Source organism: Hemitrygon akajei, chromosome 22 (assembly GCF_048418815.1).
Source record: "Hemitrygon akajei chromosome 22, sHemAka1.3, whole genome shotgun sequence".
Taxonomy (NCBI): domain Eukaryota; kingdom Metazoa; phylum Chordata; class Chondrichthyes; order Myliobatiformes; family Dasyatidae; genus Hemitrygon; species Hemitrygon akajei.
In genome coordinates, this window is record NC_133145.1 from 41,937,845 (window position 1) to 41,959,912 (window position 22,068).

The 22,068-nt window shown below is 35.7% G+C and overlaps 1 protein-coding gene across 1 annotated transcript in view; it reads right to left on the bottom strand.

Moving 5' to 3' along the window:
• Positions 1-2,399: 2,399 nt before the first annotated feature.
• Positions 2,400-22,068, bottom strand: part of abca5 (ATP-binding cassette, sub-family A (ABC1), member 5) — a 102,743-nt gene continuing 83,074 nt past the window's right edge. Inside the window, exons 26-38 of the mRNA XM_073026103.1 lie at positions 20,908-20,994; positions 19,542-19,633; positions 17,397-17,517; positions 16,025-16,154; positions 15,488-15,579; positions 11,759-11,934; positions 11,416-11,491; positions 10,806-10,900; positions 7,976-8,095; positions 6,389-6,541; positions 5,782-5,861; positions 4,911-4,966; positions 2,400-4,681 (exon numbers count right to left, since the gene is read on the bottom strand). Of these exons, the coding sequence (XP_072882204.1) occupies positions 4,580-4,681; positions 4,911-4,966; positions 5,782-5,861; positions 6,389-6,541; positions 7,976-8,095; positions 10,806-10,900; positions 11,416-11,491; positions 11,759-11,934; positions 15,488-15,579; positions 16,025-16,154; positions 17,397-17,517; positions 19,542-19,633; positions 20,908-20,994 (1,380 nt within the window). The 3' untranslated portion in view covers positions 2,400-4,579. The remainder of the gene's footprint in view (positions 4,682-4,910; positions 4,967-5,781; positions 5,862-6,388; positions 6,542-7,975; positions 8,096-10,805; positions 10,901-11,415; positions 11,492-11,758; positions 11,935-15,487; positions 15,580-16,024; positions 16,155-17,396; positions 17,518-19,541; positions 19,634-20,907; positions 20,995-22,068) is intronic.

The window sequence follows — 22,068 nt, forward strand, 5'->3', positions numbered from 1 at the left end:
TCAGCTACCAAGTGGCCTTGGTAGAGTTTGTTGGGATTTTTGTTTTGTTCCCGAAACCATTATTCAGTCATAGAGCACTACACTGAACCAGGGACTTCAGCCTACCTAGACTCATCAACCCGCATCTGGGTAACTTCAGCCGAAAAACTGAAAAACAAACTTTTCTTTGTGAAATCATAAATACATGGAAATCTCGGACCGTAGAATTTAAATAGCACGCTTATTGAAGCCTGCCGAATGACACATTCCCAAGAAGCAGCACATCCTGGCTTCTTCATTTGGAGATCTACTATCCAAATGGTTTTAAAGTTTTGGCACAGTTGTGCAAAGAATTAATTAGGCCGTAGTGAGTTTGGATGATGTTGGATGGCAATTTAAGGTGTGAGAAACCTCAAGGGGAATAACAACTTGTAATGGTACTTGGAAAACGTTATACAGTATTAACTAACTAAAATGAAAGACCGTCTAGTTTGGGAGAAAATATAGAATGGCGTTCTATATTGAAAGGTGTTCAGAGATCGGACACTAATCACAATGCTGCATTAATATGCAGATACAGCAACAATTACAAAAGACGTTTAGCTTTTGATGTGGATGCGAGAGTGAAGGTCTAATGTAATATTTGCATTGTTAGAAGTTCACCAGGTGTTCCGCTCCGAGGGCAGATTAAACAGATGGAGTCTGCTGATCTAGAAGACGAAGACGTGGTCTCATTGAAACATTCTAAATTGCCATGATGTTTGATGATGCATATAATTATAATGTTTCCTCTAGCTGGATTGGGTCGAGTACCTGTTGTTGCTAAGGGATTGGCCATTTGGGACTGAGATGAGAAGAAATTTCTTCACTGAAATTATTAATATGAGGAGTGTTTCAGTGGACTGGAATGGGCCAAAAGGCCTAATTCAGCTCCAAATGTCTTATCAAAAAAGTCACAATGAATTTAAGTAACAGGAAAGACATCTCATTGGATGTGACTGTGTGTGTGTGTTGTGGTCTCAATGGTCAATTCTTCCTATGTGATTAGTATACCATAGGAATGTAGTTTCAGGAAAAATATTAGTCTTGGATTTTAATGCTCTTATAGGGAAAAACGTCTTACTTATAATGAAAAATTACTCCAGGGTGCAGATGGTGGTACCAAGTATACAAAGACATTGACAATTTAAACATGATAGGGTTATTATATTTGGAAAAAACACTCAGGACTTTGAATGAGAGGTGGGAGATATTTGCAAGAAGATATTAAAACAACCTCTTACATTTGCTTTTAAGAATGCCCAACTATTTTAAGTTTAGCTATTCCTAGACCTGTACTTCGTTTGTATTAGTTGAAATCTGAATAATTTTGAACAAATCTGTTATTTATATTAAATAAGGATCACATACTGTTAACCTCAATTATAATGCCTTCAGAAGCATGATGGAAAAAAAACAGAAAAGCTAACATGCTACCAAACTGAAGTAGAAATTAAAAGTGTGCTGGAAATTTGATGAGTTGAGTGACTGGCTGTTTTTTGATATACCAAGGACATGGCCTAGATTAGTTCACTTTCAGAATTTCGTGGTTCTGGAGGCAAGTGGACTCGAGGTTGGTGCCTCTGCAGTGTGTTGTGGAATTCGGAAGATCTCTGGCTGCGTGCCCAGAGACCTGAGTTCTTAGGGCACAGAGCTCGGCTAAAGCGACACAACGGACTTTTAACATTGTAAATCAGTGAGCTGTTTATGTTGGCGCTCTCACTGTGAAATGGAAATACCTCTTTTTCCTTTATTAGGGAGGGGGAGAGGGGGAGAGAGAGACAGACACACACACACACTGTGGTATGTCGAATTACTGGGTGAATGAGTAGACTTTGGGGTTCTGCAAGTCTGTGTCTTTATTGATCCTTTGCTGTACCTTGGAGTGCTCAGTAGGGGGTGCTGATGGTTTTTTTTTAGCTGGTTGGGGAGGGGAAAGTGTTGCTGCTGCTTACACGTGGGGGGTAGCTGGGGGACTTTGGGGTTCTAACATTTAACTGTCATTCATTCTTTGGGGCACTCCTGTTTTCATGAATGGTTCTGAAGAAAAAAAATTTCAGGATGTACATTGTATAAATTTCTCTGACATTAAATGTACCTTTGATATTAACCCTGACATTTTAACTCTCTTTCCATAGATGTTTCCTGACCTGCTGAATACTTCCAGCATTTTGTTTTTATTTCAAATTTGCAGCATCTTTATTTTCAAATGAGAACAATTACAATCAGTAAGTGAAAGCAACTAGAGTGCAACTATCTACTCACTCCTTTGAAAAATAGGACAAAAATATTAAGTCTATTCTGCTGCACCTAATGGGAAAACATCACAATTATTCACAAAGGTGTTGATGCACCATCAATAACTCACTCTGAGACGTAAGAAGCGAGATATCGGCTTTTATTGACTGGAAGAATGAACGACACTACATCCTGGAGAATGAGGCCGGGCTCAGGCCTCAATCGCCTTTATACAGGGGTCTGTGGGAGGAGCCACAGGAGCAGTCAGCAGGGGTCTGTGGGAGGAGCCACAGGAGCAGTCCAGACAGGTATATGTAGTTCACCACAGGTGTCCACTGTTCCAAGGAAAGATTCACAGAGATATTGAATAAACTGATCTAACTCTGACCTTTCATAACTTTTACAAATCTATGTATTGCAATGAAATCAAAACTTTTCCAATGATAAAATTCAACATAATATTCTGTGAAAAAATTAGTGGTGAGAAATAAACTATCTGATGGGAAGGGTACAAGTGTGCAGCTGCAGAAATAGCACAATGGCCTTGTTGTGAATAAAAGATAAATTCAGCTGCTGGTTAAGGTGTATGTTTTCAATCTACTTAACAAGTCAGTCAAATAATATAACTGGTATTACTCAAAATATTTTAAGGTACAGTATATAACATTCAATAAATTAGATTCAAAGAATACAACCAATATAATTTTTAAACAATTAACAATTACAGTACACACCGTTTTGAAGTAGTAGTAACTTTAATTACACTGTTCAGAAACATCTTTATATACTCAGGCTCAAACATTTTGCTTTTTCATGTTATTATATTTCCATGTCTGCTAACAGCTATAACAAATAGCTGCACATTTAATTATAAAATTAAAACCAAGATTTCACAGAACACTGCTTATTTGAACTTAAAATTTCAAATTACAAAAGGCATAAAACACCTTAATATAAAAGGGTGTGTATGTTGATCATAAAATCTTAGTGGCCTTCAATGGATGAGTTTAAATAAAAATATAGCTGAATACTCCAAATTCAGATACAATTGCAGAAGCTAAAAAATATTATTCAACTTTGCGCTTGGTCTTAGTAAAATGGCAGCAATTATTTACATTTGTTTTAAAATTGATATCAGGATGGTTGCTTAAGTCGTTCAGGACTATGTATCAACAATTTTGGTAAACTGCATCAACTAACGTTTCATTACTCATACTAACAAAAATCAAACAAAATTTTAAAAATCCCTTATTCAACTTACTATCCTAACACATAACACTATGACACAGTTTTGTACTGTTATATATACATACTGCAATGCAGAGTGGATTCTGCTACATAGATTAGGATCAGTAAAAATTCATAAATGCAGTAATCATTACCAGGCAAGATTATTTCAGACACCTTTGGTTGAACAGGTTAAGTTTCCACATATCAGCTATAAAGCAGAAACAATAAAAAGTTGAAATTTCTGAAAGTACACTTAAATTTGGTCTGAATGATTTGCTTTGCAGTTATATGGTGTAGAAAAAATACATTGTAAAATACATTGTACAAACAACCTACAAAACTCTAGATTATATGTAATAATGCAGGTCAACATCCATTCTTTTTTACCCTTGAAAGTGTATTGAAGCAAGAATTATTGAAAGGCATTATATACACAAACAATATTATAAATAATTACAATATTATTTGTAACCAATGCTACTACTCTGGAAATAATATACATATTTTTAGTTAAAACATGAACTGATCTTAGCACTTTTGTTAGCTGTGTGCCATGTTAGGAAAATGTCATCATTAGCTTGAGCAAAATTGAAAAACAAATTCCTAATTTTTGCCTGATCTGGATTTGAAAACATGGGAGTACCAGCCAATGGTAATTCTGAGAGAGAAAAAAAAGAACCTCATGCAATGCACCTTGTGGAGAATTATTGCTGCAGCGAGGGGTACAAACAGCAAAGGCTTGTATATTAGAAAATACCATTTTATAATATTAGAGAACATCTCTGGCACAATAAACATGCAGATTGATTATTGCACAGATAAACGTGTTATTTAGATCTTCATTACATTTAATTGAAAATAAATAAAGCACTTCCAGGTTTAAAGTTTTTAAAATGGTGCAGTATATTTTCTTTTGCAATCTTCTTGTATTTGCACCATTTGGACCAAATATGCACTATTTCCCTTAATTGATGCAGTATTCTATTCCCAAATGTTAATGGATTCAACAATTAGAATCTGATTTCGTAGACATTAGCCGAATAACATATTGAGGTTTCCTTGTCATAAGGCAGTTGAACACCTATGAATTATTTTAACATTCATTTTGTTGAAGTTGCTGCCATCGAAAACTTGTATTCAGAACTTTATAATCCTCTTCATTTTTTTCTTGTTCTTTAGCAAACTGCATGAAAACCTAAAGCCGTACAAGGAAGGATTTTCTGAATTAGATATATAACATTCTACAAATTCAACTGACACTTGAGATATGCATCACTGTAATTTCTGCCCATCTAAAGTTATGAATTATGGATGGAGAAAAAAATCACGTAACAAAAAATTATTCTGTTTATTTGTGAAAATAGGAATGAAAAAATAATCTTGTAGCCCCTGGTTCTATAGAAATGTTGGAAAATTAGCTTTACCTGCTCCAGTGTTGACTGTGAGAAACTGTATTCTTCTATGTCATAAGTGTGTTTAGCTGTAAGCAATGATACATTCATTATTTCTGGATATGCAGTAATATTTCTATACATAATGAAGTACTTAATCTAATTTTAAAATGCTATTAAACAAATGTGATTTCCTGGAAAGCTAAAATAACATCAAGATTTGTTCTTTGTTTTATACTGCTTTTCACTAGCCCCTTACCAGTAAATACACAGAAGCTTCAGAAAAAGGTATCGACAACAACTTAAGAATCTAGCAAAAAAAACATTTTAAAAGATGCAGAAAGTCCAAATATGCCATGCAAAATCTTTCCCATAAATTGTTCCAGCATAAATCCATCACTTCAAATGGAAAAAAACAAGTTTTAATCTATCTTGTTCTGAATTAATCTGATAGTGACCCAAGTCACCAATCGAGAAACTACTTTTCTTCCAACCTGGATTATAAGATCTTAGTCCTCCTAGCTGAAGTAAAAGGTCCTAATTAGCATCTCTCAATTGCTCCAAGTTCAACATAACCATTTTAAGTCTCTCTTCCCTCTGCTCCTATTTTCCTGTTTCTTATTACCTTACCTTCCTCATCTTACCTTAACACTTCTTTTCCTCCCTCTTCTCTTTGATACTAATTCCACTTCCACCCTACCTTTATTTCCCACATTTCCTTTCCATCTTTTCTAACTCACTGACAAACTTTTAGGCTATCTTGAACAAATAGATTCAGGTAGTATTGAGCATAACCGTAATCTGACGTAAAATTACTCATCTGTATTCAATAGATCAATTTCTTAAACTCATTTCATAGTGATTATTACTACATCATCACAAAAAATAAGATCATGAGTTTTACCTTCTTCAAGTTGAGAAAATGCTTCTGACAAAGATTTCACATCATCTTTGGGAACTTTGTACATCATCATTGCAACAAAACTGAAATGTGAGAATTCAGAATGAATAAAAAAATGAATTATACAAAACAGTTCTGTACAGAGGAATATTTTCCATTTCATGAATAAAATTTTCATTCTCACAAAATTATGTTCAATGCGCTTTCCACTCTGCAAGATTTATCACACTGCCTGCAGATGTAATGCAATTTAACATCATCATGCTTTTTATCTAGTGGATCTTTCTTTTCTCCCCATGTGGCTTCTAATGCTTTATTCCATAAACATCATTAACCACCAATAAATTGCCAGATAGACTCAGTTAATATACATGGATTATTTTGGATCTTAAGTGTTTACCTTGCAATAGTATGAAAAATGAAAACAATCTGCTGCTTGTGCAATTCAAACATATTGCAGTGCTGTTTTGAAATTTTATCTCGTTTCCACAGCTTTCAATCAACACCATATTTAAAATGTAACAATACTGCAATAATTGATTGTATCATTAAAATTAAAATAGCAGGGTGTGGTGAGAAAGGCAAATTAAGTATTTGTTAAGAACTTTACCTTTCTTGTTGAGAAGCATGGGGAAAAATTTGCATTATTTTATCATGAATCTCAGATTTTCGTTGTGATTCAATTGTCTCATCTTTGAGTTTCATTTCCAGTGTATATCCACCACCATATTTGCTCTTCAGATGCTGAATGGAACCAATACACCTGTTTACAACCAAAATAATCTAAGTTTTTCTGTATTAGCAATTGTTGCACAGTCAACTGCCATGTTACAAGGTGAGAATCAGAATCAGATTTAATCACCAGCATAAGCTGTAAAACTTGTTAACTTTGTAGCAGCAGTACAATGAAATACATGATAAATATACAAGAAGGCTGAATTACAGTAAGAATATGTCTATCAAATAGTTAAAATAAGTAGTGCAAAAAAAAGTGGAAATTATAAAAGTGGTGAGGTAGTGTTCATGTGTGTAATGACCATTTAGAAATCAGATGGCAGAGGGGAAGAAGCTGTTTCTGAATCAGGGCAAAACACACATCTGCAGATTTTCTCATTTGTCATGAATCATCAGATGATTTTCTGTTACATGAAAGTCCATTAGCAGCACACACATCAATTTTTGCAAGTTAGAAAATAATTATTTATTTACTATTTTCTCCAGCTAATAGATTTTCTAAGAGCAAAATTTTATTCTGTATCCCAGATATTTTGGTAATGGTTTGTGAATTCTATGAAAGTGAATTTCTATTGCCCAAACCGCCATAATGCAGGTTCATCTGTATATGTTTTTAACCCTATTAACACTAATTATGTATAAATTCAGTTTTAGTACAATTAGCAACAAGTAGAAGTAAGGCAGTTGCAGCTACTTATAAACTTATCTTAAACTGTTCCTAATCAGTTAATAAGCAGTATAATATCTATTCCAATACTTTCTCAATCCATTGTAACCTTGTTAACTGACACCATAGATTCAAATTTATGCAGTAATCAATTTCTTTAAATGTTGAACATCAGAGTTCTGGGCCCACACCATACTCTTATAACCTTGTACTATTGCTGTTCATGTTTTAACATTTATTAAATTCAAATTTAAAAAAGGCAAAACTTTAACAGATTAAAATGTGCTTGTAAAAACAATAATGAAAGGAACATGGCCAATTTATGGAGAGATTTTTAAATTTATGACAACTAGTGGAACATGAGCAATTGTTAAAACCTGGAAATAATAATAGTTGAATAGTGCTGGGTGGGTTAGTTGGTCATTGTAAATTGCCCTGTGATTAAGTTAGAGTTAATTGGGTTTGTTGGAGGTTGCTGGGGCAGCCTGGCTCTAAAGGTCAGAAGGGCCTACTCTGTGCTGTATCATTAAATAAATAAACTATATATGTTTTTCTAAGTTCACCTTGTAATTCTACTTGAATAATAGCTCTCCATATTATCAAAATATGCCATAAATAACTGCATAATGTTCATTTACCCATTTTATACTGCACTTTGTAATCAGAATGATACCAAAAGCAAATTAAAGTAAAAATTAAATGACTTACATCATTAATCATCTGGTGATTCTAAATATATTTCTGAATGAACGATTTCTTTTTTGTCCTAGCAAGACTATTTCACAAAAGAAATACCTCAGCTGTCCTGACACCATGATTGCAACTCGATCACAAAGTGCTTCAGCCTCTTCCATATAGTGTGTGGTCAGGATGGCACCACGCTGTCTGTCCTTAAATGCAGCACGAATTGCTTTCCTGAAACATTTAGAGAAAACAAATTCATCATGTTTAAGCCAATTTACAAATCAGTATTCAATTGTGCAAGTTGGAAATTGTGTCAGCTTGAGATTTTAGTTTTTAAAAAAAAAATCTAGAACCAGAAAAACTTTTTTTAAAGAATTCAACCATCAAAGAAGACAAAATGGCATTACTGAATGCCTATGCAGAACATTCTAATTCACTGAATGTTAATGTTATCTATAAACTTGCACTCTCTATTTATAGTATTAGAAAACAACTTTTAAAATGAACAATTCCTGCATTTGCAAATGATGCCATGGCAAATTTGAGTTTTATAAAAGAGGAAGAGAAAAACATACACTAGGGTGGACAAATTTAACAGACCTAAAAGATTACAAAAATTTGTAGGTACAAAAATTATAACAGATCCTCTTAGGAATCCACTTTTCTCCCACAAATTAAGGGAAATCCAGCTGCATTCATAATTTCAAAGGCAGTGGCAAATGATTCAGTAATATTAAATAATGTACATATGAATGTTTAATGGTCTGCATGTCTTACAGATAAAGATCTTTAAATATACCACTCACTCCTTGTTTACTGAAAAGCCTGACTGGAGTTTGGAATGCTGGCCCTGTGATGGACCCTATGTCAGCAGGGAGTTTGCATATCGGGCTGACTCGGTCAACTGCTTGCACTAATGTACTACACTTGGTCCTCTGGCTGTCCCTTTTGTGGGGTGGGGAGTGGCTTTAAATCCAACTCTATCCCAAAAGCAGACACAGCTTTTCCATGTCAATCACCTGAAAGGAATTTTATATTTAGAAATAAACATAAAATCCCACCCCATTATGAGACTAAAAATTAATGTTCCTTCCCCAATGCCCCTCTCCCACCATCCCTTCTGAGATTCCTTCCCAGTCGATGTTCAAAGCCTTCCCCAGTTATACTCAACTCTTCCTCTGCTACATTGACGATGGCAATGGCACAACTTCATGCACCCCTGCTGAGCTCGTCAATTTTATCAACTTTGCCTCTAACTTCCACAACAGTGCCCTTAAATTCACGGTCCATCTCTGACACCTCCCTCGCCTTTCTTAATCTCCCAGTCTCCATCATTGGAGACAAATTGTTAACTGATACATTTTGTAAACCTACTCATTTTCATGGTTATCTCAACTGTGTATCCTCCCACCCTATCTCCTGCAAAAATGCTATTCCTTTTTTTCAGTTTCTTCACCACCGCTACACCTGTTCCCAGGACACGGTTTTCCATTTCAGAACATCAGAGATGTCCTCCTCCTTTAAAGAACGGTGTTTCCCTCCCTCTACTCCATTTCCCATACATCTGTGCTCACCCCATCGTCCTGCTGTCATAATAGTGATGAGTCCCTCTTGTCCTTACCTACAACCCCATCAGCCTCCACATCCTACAGATTATTGTCTGCAACTTCCGCCATCTCCAAAGGGATCCTACCACTAAACATCTCTACTTATTTCCACACCCCGTCAATTTCAGCAGGGATTGCTCCCTCTGTGATTCCCTTGTTCATTCATTCCTCCCCACTAATCTCCCTCCAGACACTTATCCCTACAAACAGCCTAAGTATTACATCTGCCCATATACCTCCATTCAGGGCCTCAACCCAACCAGTCCTCCCAGGTCAGGCAACACTTCATCTGTGAATCTGCTGGGTTTAACAACTGCGTCTGGTGCTCTCAATGCAGCCTCCTCTACATTGGTGAGACCTGTCATAAACCGAGGGACCACTTCTTTGAGCGCCTCCACTCCATCTGCCACAGGCAGGTCTTTCAGTGACCAAACATTTTAATTCTGATCCCCATTCCCATATTAACGTGTTGATCCATGGCCTCCTCTTGTGCCAAGATGAGTCCACCCTCAGGGTGGAGGAGCAACACATAGCTTTCCATCTGGGTACACTTCAATCTGATGGCATGAAAAGCAATTTCTCCTTGCAGTGAACAATTCCCCTTCCCTTCCTCTATCCCTCACTCTGACCTTTCACTTTCCCCTCAGCTGCCTATTACCTCCCCAAGGGTCCCCTCCTCCCTCACTTTCTCCTATGGTCCACTCTTCTCTCCTATCAGGTTCTTTTTTCTCCAGCCTCTGACCTTTCCAACCCACCTGCTTTGGCTATCACCTTCCAGCTAGCCTCTTTCCCCTCCCCCTACCTTTTTATTCTGGCATTTCTGCCCCTTTCTCTCAGTCTTGATGAAGGGTCTCGGCCCAAAATGTTGACTATTTACTTTTCTCCCCATAGATGCTGCCTGATCTGCTGAGTTTCTCCAGCGTTTTGTGTGTTTTCCTTTGGATTTCCAGTATCTGCAGACTTTCTTGTGTGTGTTATTCCTCCTTCCTCTCCATTTCACTCAGTTGTCCCTCATCATTAAATGACCCAAATGCAAAACAGAAAACAGGTGGAGACTTGACTATTGAAGGGGGAGGCAGATTGCTGACAGTGGCCAGGAGATTAAGCTCTCAGCCATCATGCGGGGGCTATGATTTCCCAGCTGGTGGGAGAACAGGAACTGAACAGTTGCTGAGAGCTGTTTTGGTCAGCTGTCTTGAGGTAAAGGCCAGCACTAACAGTTATTCATGCAACTGGTGATCTGCCTGATGAATGATCCAGCCAAACGTAGTCAGTGTTAATTTCCAACTGCGTGCACTATATCATTTTTGAAATTAAATAATTATGCTACTTACCACATGAACTGCTTAGCTTTCGGATCCATACCTGTCGATGGTTCATCCATTAATACAATCTGAGGATTTCCCAGCATGCATAGTGCAAAACATAACTTCAAAACAAGAGAAACAATGATATTAATTTCCTCTCGGTGCTCCATTTTCCTTGCATATCACTAAGACATTCAATTTATTACGTTAACTAGTTACATTACTGTAAACTGTCACCTGTATTGGGTGAATGGTAAAATTGATGGGAATGTGAAGTGTAGAAGGGCATGGACTAGGATGGCCAAAGATTCTGTTTCTATCATGTTTGACTCCATAACTAAAATCCTACAAGAATAACTGAAATGGGAATGGCAGTAAATTGGTAAGAGTAGAAAGTACCCCGTGGTAGACCAGACCACAAATGGGTAACATAGAAACACAAAATGATTAAAGCACAGGAGGAGAGAGGGCTCACTGATAGAGCACATTGGGATCATAAACCTTAAAAGTTGTCACCTTATTGAAGATTTGAATGGATAATTTTCTGGGCCCAGTTGTCTTGATTACTGTACAATATCACTGTACTACATACAATTCATTAACTAAAATTGGCCACATTCAAATCATCAGTTCATACTTTTCTCTTTATTCCAGTGGAGACTTGCTTTGTTGGTTTCTGTAAATACTCTTTCATATCAAGTGCGTTCATAATGCTGCAAACAAAAAAAAATCAAAAAAATCTCAATTTCAATGTTGAACAGCAACTCTAAAATGAAATACATTTGTATATAGGTTACATTTCCACTGAAGCTTTACTTGTACTTCACATAATCTGTGTAGCAAAACGCTTTTGAAAATCTATTGTAAGACACAAGACATAGGAACAGAATTAGGCCATTCAGCCCATCAAGAGACTTGATTATAGGTGATTAATTTTTGGAAATAGTCGTGTTTACTTTGAATTTCTGATGTTTTCTTACCGTTTAATAGCACTTGCTGCATCTTCTTTACTAAGTCCTTTGATAGCAGCATATATCTCCATGTGTTCTTGAACAGTGATCTTGGGCCAGAGTGGGTTCACCTGTGCACAATAGCCAATATTCTCTGCACAGCTTTCTCTCTGAAAACCTTCAGCTGAATAATCTCCCATCAATACCTACAAAACAACCATTTAAAAATTATTTCTGCTCTGAAGTGTAACTCGCTTACAATTCTACTAATGGGTTATGTTATTTGGGCACTGATCACTTTTGAAATACTTATGATTATTGTTTGATAGTGGAGAGGAAAAGTGAGATGGGAGGCATGGAGATGGGAATGAGAAAAGATTGGGTAGCGATAGCAATAGAGGATAATTTGTTGTGGATTGCTTGAAGTCCTAGGTGATTACACATCAGAAAATATAGCTGACCTGATTGCTTATCTTGAAGCTCAGTTTGATTGCTCTGGACAATAGAGGAATTTTTTACAGAATTAACTTCTAAGGAGACCCATGATGGGTAATCTTTACGATAAATATAATAGGACCAAAAAGTAATATTCCTTATATTGGCAGCCCAATAGTAAAACCTAAAATTGGGTAGGGCTAATCCACCCATCTCTTTATTTCTTTGTAGATAAACTTTACTTAAACGAGCTTGTTTATTATTCCAAATATAAGATGTTAAAATTGAATCTAAAGAATCAAAGTAGGTCTTAGGAATAAAACTAGGTAATGCCTGAAAAAGATATTAAAATTTAGGAAGAATCTTCATTTTAATCGAGTTAATTCGGCCAATTAGGGATAAAGAAAGAGGAGACCATTTAGAAAGCGTCTTTTTCACATAATTCAATAAAGGGTTTAAGTTTTCTTTAAATAAATTCTTGAAATTTTTAGTAATTGTTACACCTAGATATGTAAATTGACACCACAGTCAACTTGGAACGGAAATTTGACATTTGATGACTTTAGGTCATTTAAAGGAAATAGCTCACTTTTATGTAAGTTCAGCTTATATCTTGAAAAATAACTAAACTGGGAAATTAAAGAAAGAACCAAAGGTAAAGAAGTTTCAGTGTTAGAGATAAAAAGTAAAATATCATCAGCGTATAAAGAAATTTTATACCAGAACTTCCCTTAGTATACCAGAAATGTCCTTAGATTCTCGAAATGCTATCGCTAAGGGTTCTATAGCTAAAGCAAAAAGTAAAGGACTAAGAGGGCAACCTTGTCTAGTTCCCCGCTGTAATTTAAAGGGCTTAAAAATTTGAGAGTTAGTAATAACCTGAGCAGTAGGAGACAAGTAAATTAATTTAACCCAACGAATAAAATTAGGCCCAAAATTAAACTTTTCTAAGGTCTTAAAAAGATAATTCCACTCAATCCTATCGAAGGCTTTTTCTGCATATTTGGATGGTGAATATATCACATTCAATAACCGACGTATATTAAAATGTGAGTAATGGTTTTTATTAAATCCTGTCTGGTCATGTGATATAATAGATGGTAAAATATTTTCAAGTCTTCGAGCTAAGATTTTTGATAAAATTTTTTGCATCAACATTTAATAAAGAAATTGGTCTGTATGAAGAACATTCAGCTGGATTTTTTTTTAAATAAGAGAAATAAAAGCTTCATAAAAATATTGAGGGCGTTTACCTGATTTAAAGGACTCTGATAAAACAAGAGGATAAATAAGGTGTAACTAACATAGTGAAAGTTTTATAAAACTCCCCAGGAAAGCCATCAGGTCCTGGGATCTTAACAGAATGTAAAGCACGTATAGCCTCAGCCACTTCTTCATTGAAAATAAGCTGATCTAACTGTATTAGGCTATCAGCAGACAATGTAGGAATGTTGATATTACTGAAAAAAGCATTCATATAGGTATCATCTGAAGAAGAGTCAAATGAGTCTTCTTTTTCAGCAAATAAAACAACAGATAATATAATTGTTAAGCTAAGTTTTAGGATCTGGTCTCAATTTAGAAAATTTTTTGGTTTAGCGAATTTTTAATTATCATCTCTCATTCTCCTTAATTTTTTTTTATCCCTTCCATGACTGACCAAGTCTTTAAGGATTAGGATGAACTAAGTATTAAGTGTTTTTGGGATCTGTTTATCTCAAGGTCTTTTGCTTCATTTGACCAATTGTCAACTAAATTTGCACTGTTAAAAACACACTTTTACAGATACCTTCAAATTAGAGATTTCTTACGTTCCCAATTAACTACTTTTCCTATAGGTCCTGATAAAAAGTTACTGGATGATCTTTTAAATTTAAAACCTTTTGTTAATGGCTCTATTACTGGTATCTATAACTTGTTGATTGATTCTAGACAAGACTTTTTAGATAAAATAAAAAAAGCTTGGGAGGATGACCAAAATTGTCAGATTTCTGATGAAAGCTGTAATAAAATTCTTAAACAGGTTAATAAATCATCTTTCTGTGCTCGTCATTCTCTTCTACAATTTAAAGTGGTTCATAGAGCTTACATCTCTAAACAGAAGCTGTCCAGTTTTTATCTGAACTTTTCTCCACTTTGTAATAAATGCAACTCTGCTGATGCCTCTTTAATTCATATATGTTTTGGTTTTGTCCTAAAATTGAAAAGTTTTGGCAGGAAGTATTCCATACCTTCTCACAAATTTTTAGGGTCCAATTTGACCCAAATCCCCTTACCGCCTTGTTTGGTATTATTGCAAATGAAGATATAACTTTAAATACTCCTAGCCTACAGGTTTTAGTTTTTAACCTCTCTTTTAGCAAGGAGAGCAATCTTGCTTAAATGGAAGGAGTATACTCCTCCTACACATCTTCAATGGCTACGTGATATTATGTCTTATTTAAATTTAGAGAAGATCCGCTGCTCAGTCTTAAATTCAAAACAATCTTTTTATGATATCTAGGGACCTTTCCTAAATTACTTTTCCAATTTATAAAGCTTAACAGTGCACAGACTTTTATGTATATTTCTATCTTCTCTTCTTAAGCAAATATGTTTTTTTTTTCTAATTATCCATTATCATCCATCAGCTTTTTTCTTTGGTAGTTGGTAGGGGGTTGACTTTTTATATATACAAAATTTCTTTTATGATGTATGACCTACCTTTAAATTTTTGATTATGGAGTGGTATACCTTTATGTGATGTGCTATAACATGTTGATCAATTTTATTACAATATATGAATGTACACACTTTATGTTGAGATGTATGTGTTGCACTCTGTAAATCTTGTTTTTTCTTCTGAATAAAAATACTGTAAAAGATTGCTCTGGACAACTGAAGACAATTTGTCATAATGGGTTAATGGAAGACACATTTGAAGAGTTGGCCACCCGTGGACAAAGTATTACTGAGAAAGGGAAATATTCAATATAGTATAAATTCAAGACTTTCCTTTTCTTGGTCCTCCCATCGTTTTGTTTCAAAGCTGTGCTCTGAATGCTAAGACAGCCCTTATGCTAGCACCCAGCCCGAACAAAATGGTCTGCAGCAGGTGGGCAACAATTTCAGAGCAACAGAAAATCTGCCTTATAAGCCTTTGGAGGCAAACAATGCTGATTCCCAGTCTTGTAATTTATTGCCCACTGAGTTGTGCTTCAAAAATAGCATCCTCGCTTCAATGCCGATCAATTTTATTTTGGGGGACCAAAGACACAAAAGAAATTGCATGATTGTAGCCCCACCCCACATTTTAATTACTTTACTTTGGAATTCCACACGTACCTGACCAGCAGATGGTTCTAAATCTCCTGTTAATACAGAAAGTGTAGTGCTTTTCCCAGCACCATTTGGGCCCAGTAATCCCAGAACTTCACCTGCAAAGAAATAAAAGATTAGAAGAGAGCCTTTCATTCATTTTGCTGCAGTACATTTAAATTTGTATGAAGTTTGAGTATTCTGGAAAAATATGCCAAAAAAACTTTGTATATATTATCTGCAGCTCCCACAGTTTGATAGAATGTGTTGAGTAATCTTCATGTACCTTCAAGCCAATATACTGTAGATGGGAAAAATATACACTGCATTTTTCATTCAACAATTAAACTATTGCTGTAAGCAAATGAGCGTTCAACTGGCAATTAAATAATAACCATATTAGGTGACAGTGTTTGGGGTGGGGGAGTGGAAGAGGAAGGAAAACATAAGAAATCAAAACTGCTCTGCAATATGCCCTTCATCCGATTTGATTTTAGTTGTTATTCGTTGCTTCATGTGATCTATATTTGACTGTTTATTCCATGTTCAATAAAGTATATTTACCTTTCCTTACACATAACGAGACATTTTTGATTGCCACTGTATTTTTACTTTTTTTCTTTGAAAACCATTTGCACGCCTGTAGCTTTCCTGTGTAAACTTTACGCATATTACTGATCACAATTGCTGGTTTCTACGAAATTAAAGGGAGAAGAATTTTTAGTTCTCTTAAATGAAATGTCCTGTTTATACTTGCAAATACATACCCTTGCCACTTATATTCCTATCTAAAGATGGGGGGTAAACCATCATCCATTTCTAAAATTATGTTATAAAGCTTCTTTTCATCAAATTTTCATATTGTATGTAACAAAAAGCATTTTCTTCATCTTTTTTCTTTCAAATCAAGAAAATTAATTTATAGAATGTTTCTAGTATAATAAACAATACTTTAAAATAATGTAATAAAGCAGACTACAATAGTGGTACCAAAATTTAATGAACACAGTAACTGGTGAGTAAGATTTTGGTCAGAGAAGTATGTCCTCAGGAGGGGCAAGACTCAAGGGTGGATGGGAATAAGGAGAAAAATCACAAAATCTAGAAAATTAAGGTGTGAATGAGACTGAAGAATGTTGAAACAAAAAAAAGGCCTAAGTGGGGAAAACAAAGGTCAACAAAGGATTGTTGGATGGTGGGAAGTTACAAAACGAAGGCAATGCATAATCTTTAAGAAATACACATATATAAATGATAAGATCAATAGTTATTAATGGTAAGAACTTGGTTCAACTTGGGTTGGTGAAAGTGGGTTTCTGGAGAATTTTTGCAGGAGGGGAGATTACTCATCTCTCAACTGAAGATACCCATCAACTTGTTCACTTGTCAATGTAATAACTGAATGAAACTTCTTCTAGGTCAAATGCTGGCTCTTCCAGCCAGTATTAAATAAATCTTCAGTTTTTAATTATTCTACAATTTTACATTTGCAAAGGAACGATTGTCGGCACCACAATAGTGAGAGTTTTAATAACAGTTCTTGCAATATTTACAGATGTTAGTCCAGAGACACATTGATCACGGCAAAATAACTGCACTTTAAGTGATGAATGGAACTACATGTGACAAAGGCATTTAAATGTGTTACAGGCATGCCCACCATCTTTAATTCTGCAGTTTGCAAATACATTTAAAAACTTGACACAACATATTCTTATCAAAAGTAGAGCAATGTGTGTTCAGAACTACAGTTGTGACCAAAGTGGAAATCAAACCTGGTTGACAATCTCAACAATTTTCCAGCAAATACATCAAAACAATCAGAGGATATTCTAAACATCAATATCCAATTTTCAAAATTCGCAAACAGATATTGGAGTTTGAGCATTTAAAACAAAGCCATAGTGTTATCTCACGGAAACATAGAGCTCATTACCTCCTCGCAGCTCTGACAATTTAAAGCCTCTCGAACCCTTGCCCTCTCTGCTTTGACATCAGCATCTTCATTCTCAGGTTCTACTGTATTGAGTTTGAATTTCTTTTTTGAAGGAAAAATCCTAAAAAGAAAGGAAAGTCATCTATATTCTTGAAGTAAGAATAATGCTAGATTATTTTACCTTTAAAAAGGAATAAATGAAGTTGAACTGTGATCCCATATATTCTAGAAACTACAAACCCCATTTCAAGAAAAGCTGGGATATTTTCCAAAATGCACTAAAAACAAAAATCTGTGATACGTTAATTCACGTGAACCTTTATTTAACTGACAAAAGTACAAAGAAAAGATTTTCAATAGTTTTACTGACCAACTTAATTGTATTTTGTAAATATACACAAATTTAGAATTTGATGGCTGCAACACACTCAACAAAAGTTGGGACAGAGACATGTTTACCATTGTGGTACGTCACCTTTCCTTTTAATAACACTTTTTAATCATTTTGGAACTGAGGATACTAATTGTAGTAGATTTGTAATTGGAAATTTTGTCCATTCTTGCTTGATATAAGACTTCAGCTGCTCAACAGTCTGTGGTCTCCGTTGTCTGATTCCCCTCTTCATGATGCGCCATACATTTTCAATAGTAGATAGATCTGGACTGGCAGCAGGCCAGTCAAGCACACACACTCTGTGTCTACAAAGCCACACTGTTGTAGCCCGTGCAGAATGTGGTCTGGCATTGTCTTGCTGAAATAAGCATGGACGTCCCAGGAAGAGACGTCACCTTGATGGCAACATATGTCTCTCTAAAATCCTAATATACGTCTCAGAGTCAATGGTACCTTCACATACATGCAACTCACCCATGCCGTGGGCACTGATGCACCCCCATACCATCACAGATGCTGGCTTTTGCACCTTTCGCTGATAACAATCAGGATAGTCATTTTCATCTTTGGCACAGAGAACTCGACGCCCGTTTTTTCCAAAAATTAGTTGAAATGTGGACTCATCTGACCACAGCATACAGTTCCACAGTCTTTTGGCCCATCTGAGATGAGTTCGGGCCCAGAGAACTCGCCGGCGTTTCTACATAGAATTGATGTATGGCTTGCTCCTTGCGTAATACAGTTTCATGTTACATTTCTGGATGCAGCGACGGACTGTGTTAAGTGACAATGGTTTTCCGAAGTACTCCCGAGCCCAGGTGGCTCTAATTGTCACAGTAGCATGACAGTTTCTAAGGCAGTGCTGCCTGAGGGCTCAAAGACCACGCGCATTCAACAGTGGTTTCCGACATTGCCCTTTACACACTGAGATGTTTCTGAATTCTCTGAATCTTTTCACAATATTATGTACCGTAGATGTTGAAAGACCTAAATTCTCTGCAATCTTGCTTTGAGAAATGTTCCTTTTGAACTGACTAACAATTCTTTCACGAATTTTGGCATAAAGGGGTGAGCCACAACCCATCCTTGCTTGCAAAGACTGAGCCTTTGATGGACGCTACTTTTATACCCAGACATGATATCTCACCTGCTACCAATTAGCCTGCTTAATGTGGAGTCTTCCAAACCGGTGTTACTTGAATATTCTGTGCACTTTTCAATCTTATTTTAACTCTGTCCCAACTTCTGTTGAGTGTGTTGCAGCCATCAAATTCTAATTTTGTGTTTATTTACAAAATACAATTAAATTGGTCAGTAAAACTATTGAAAATCTTTTCTTTGTACTTTTGTCAGTTAAATAAAGGTTCACCTGAATTAACATATCACAGATTTTCGTTTTATTGCATTTCGGAAAATATCCCAACTTTTCTGGAAATGGGGTTTGTAAAATAATTAGTTTAATATTTAGAGAACTTCTTATATGATCACATTCCAAGTATTCTTCTGAGCCTATAGCCCTCTCCAAGTCTACTAAAGCATAGGCTCCAATCCAAAAAGCTGCAAATGGCAATAGATTCCCAAACTGCTTTCATGTTCCAAACAATGTTTTAGTGTCACCAAGCCTAGAATCGCTTGCCTTCCAATGCTTTTAAACACCAGGTAGTTATTTCTAGAATAGTTCTTGTGCATTTAGAAACAGTAAGATGATAATTTAAAAATAATTATTCATAAAGTCTATCAAGCTGACAAACCTGCAACATGTATCTGCTTGAAGTGCTTTTCCTCCATGAATCTGTTCTAGTCGACGTAGTACAAATAGCAGAACTATGCATTGAATGTAAGGCTAAAACACAAAACAAAATAGTTTCACTTAAATGACGAGCAAAACCGCAGTTTCTGTATTATCTCATTAATTTTATAAATTGCTGGAAAGGTGCAAAGCTTGAAGAATAAAGTGCTCTTAAGTGCCTAGTTGCACCCATTAATATTTATGTCATAGCGACTTGTTTGCATCAGATTATCCTCAACATTAGAACTAATGTCTCTCTCTTCTTGGACTACTATTACCTTGTCACTTCAACCAGAAACCATTGACCAATGATCTCATGAAGGATCAATTCCCACCCAACAGCCTAACAGAATGAATTACAAGATACAAGTTAGCTCATTGTTCAAATGAGAACATATTTGTTCCAATCACACTGTCTCTTACCACTATAGTGCTTCTAGGCACGCAGATAAAAAAGGAAATAAAAAACTCATGTACCTTATATGACTCTCATTAAATATCCACATTACTCAAGGCAAGAACTTTGCCGAAAGCCGTTATTGCTGTTATCGTTTTGGAGAACGTGCAATTATGAAGAAAGCATGGCAGTACCTCTATTCCTTTAGGAGTTTGCAAAGATTTAGCATGACATCTAAAACTTTGACAAACTTCTACAGATGTGTGGTGAAGAGTATATTGACTGGCTGCATCATAGCCTGGTATGGAAACAACAATGCTCTTGAACAGAAAATCCTACAAAAAGTAGTAGATACGGCCCACTCCATCACAAGGAAAGCCCTCCCCACCATTGAGCACATTTACATGAAACATTGTTGCAGGAAAGCAGCATTCATTATCAGTAACCCCCACCACCCAGTTTATGCTCTCTTCTCACTGCTGCCATCAAGAAGGTGGTACAGAAGACTCAGAACTCTCACCACCAGGTTCCGGAACAGTTATTACCACTCAAACATCAGGCTCTTGAACCAAAGGGGCTAACTTGACGTGCCCCATCACTGAAATGCTCCCACAACCTATGGACTCATTTTCAAGGACTTTTCATCTCATCTCAATATTTATTGCTTATTTATTTATTATTATTTCATTTTGTATTTCCACAGTTTGTTATGGTTATTATTCTATTATAGATTTATTGAGTATGCCTATGAAAAAAATGAATCTCAGGGTTGTATACGGTGACAAATATGTACTGTGATAATAAATTTACTTTGAACTTTAAATTCTCTGTTCTCTCTAATGTTCATAACATGTTTACGGTTCTGATTTTTAAGAGACAAATCTGTATTTGGCATTTATGTTCATTTTAGTGGTTAGAAATTACTACTTACCGAGATGATAGTTATCAAGATGTTCTTTTCCCACTGCAGGTATGTTCCTAAAGTTGGGTTGGATCCATCCTTGTGATCCAGAAATACCTGTGTATTCAATTTACATTGAAGACTTTCGGTGTTGCCAATTTAAAAAGGCATAGAATAACTGGAATCAAAATAACTCTACACATATACCAACATTTCAAAAATACATACATTTAAATGTGATTGTTTCTTGAATATAGCAATCAGATATTGCACAATAAACGAGGTCTCACTGAAAGATCATTTAGCAATAAGTCATTTTGGGCTTCACCTAAATACTGTTCCCAGGCTTAATCAGTACTAATTTTCAGTTTACATTTTCTTCTTTACGCACAAAGTGTTTGCACCCAGATCCATGGTTACTGCCAACCAGCAATGATTTGATTGACATTTATTTGTTGTTGCTATTGCTGTCAGATATGTCTGTTTTTACTGTAAAATACCAATACCATCTTATTTTTGATTGCCAATTTTTAAAACTGATCTAATTTTGTAATAGAAAGCAAAATCCATTGAATTATTTCATTCAGATTAGTGAAGACCCTTGCATTTCAGACTTTTACAAATTGGATCCCATGGTGTACACCTTTGAAGCACCAAATTTATATATGATGCAGATTCAGTTTGGCTTTATTCTCTTAACCAAAAGATTAAACAAAATCAGAGTGAAAATTTGTTTCATTTTCCCAGGAAAAATCCAGTTCATTTTAAATTACAAGCACTATATTGAAAGGACATAATGGCTCAGTTTGAAATGGTGTGTAACATGTTATTCAGCTATGGTCTCAATTTACCGATGAAGTGGGATCAGTCACAAGTGACCAATAATCTTAAAGGTTCTCACTGAAAAAAGGGGACCCATATTATTAAACTGTTAAGCCTCCTTATAACTCACAGAAATCCACTCACACGGCAATTGGCATAATTTCCCTTGCCCATGCCTCCTAATCAAAAAGGCTATTTTCTCCTTATATGGGTTGTTGTTTGATTTGTTACGTACCCGTGACGTGACAGTGGTACCCTTGTCACGTGGCTGGGGTTGAAGTTATACTGGACATGAGGTAATGGTGGAGTGATGTCATTTTCCCGCCAGTAGAGGTCATGTGACAGGTTTTTTCTACAGGGTATAAAAGG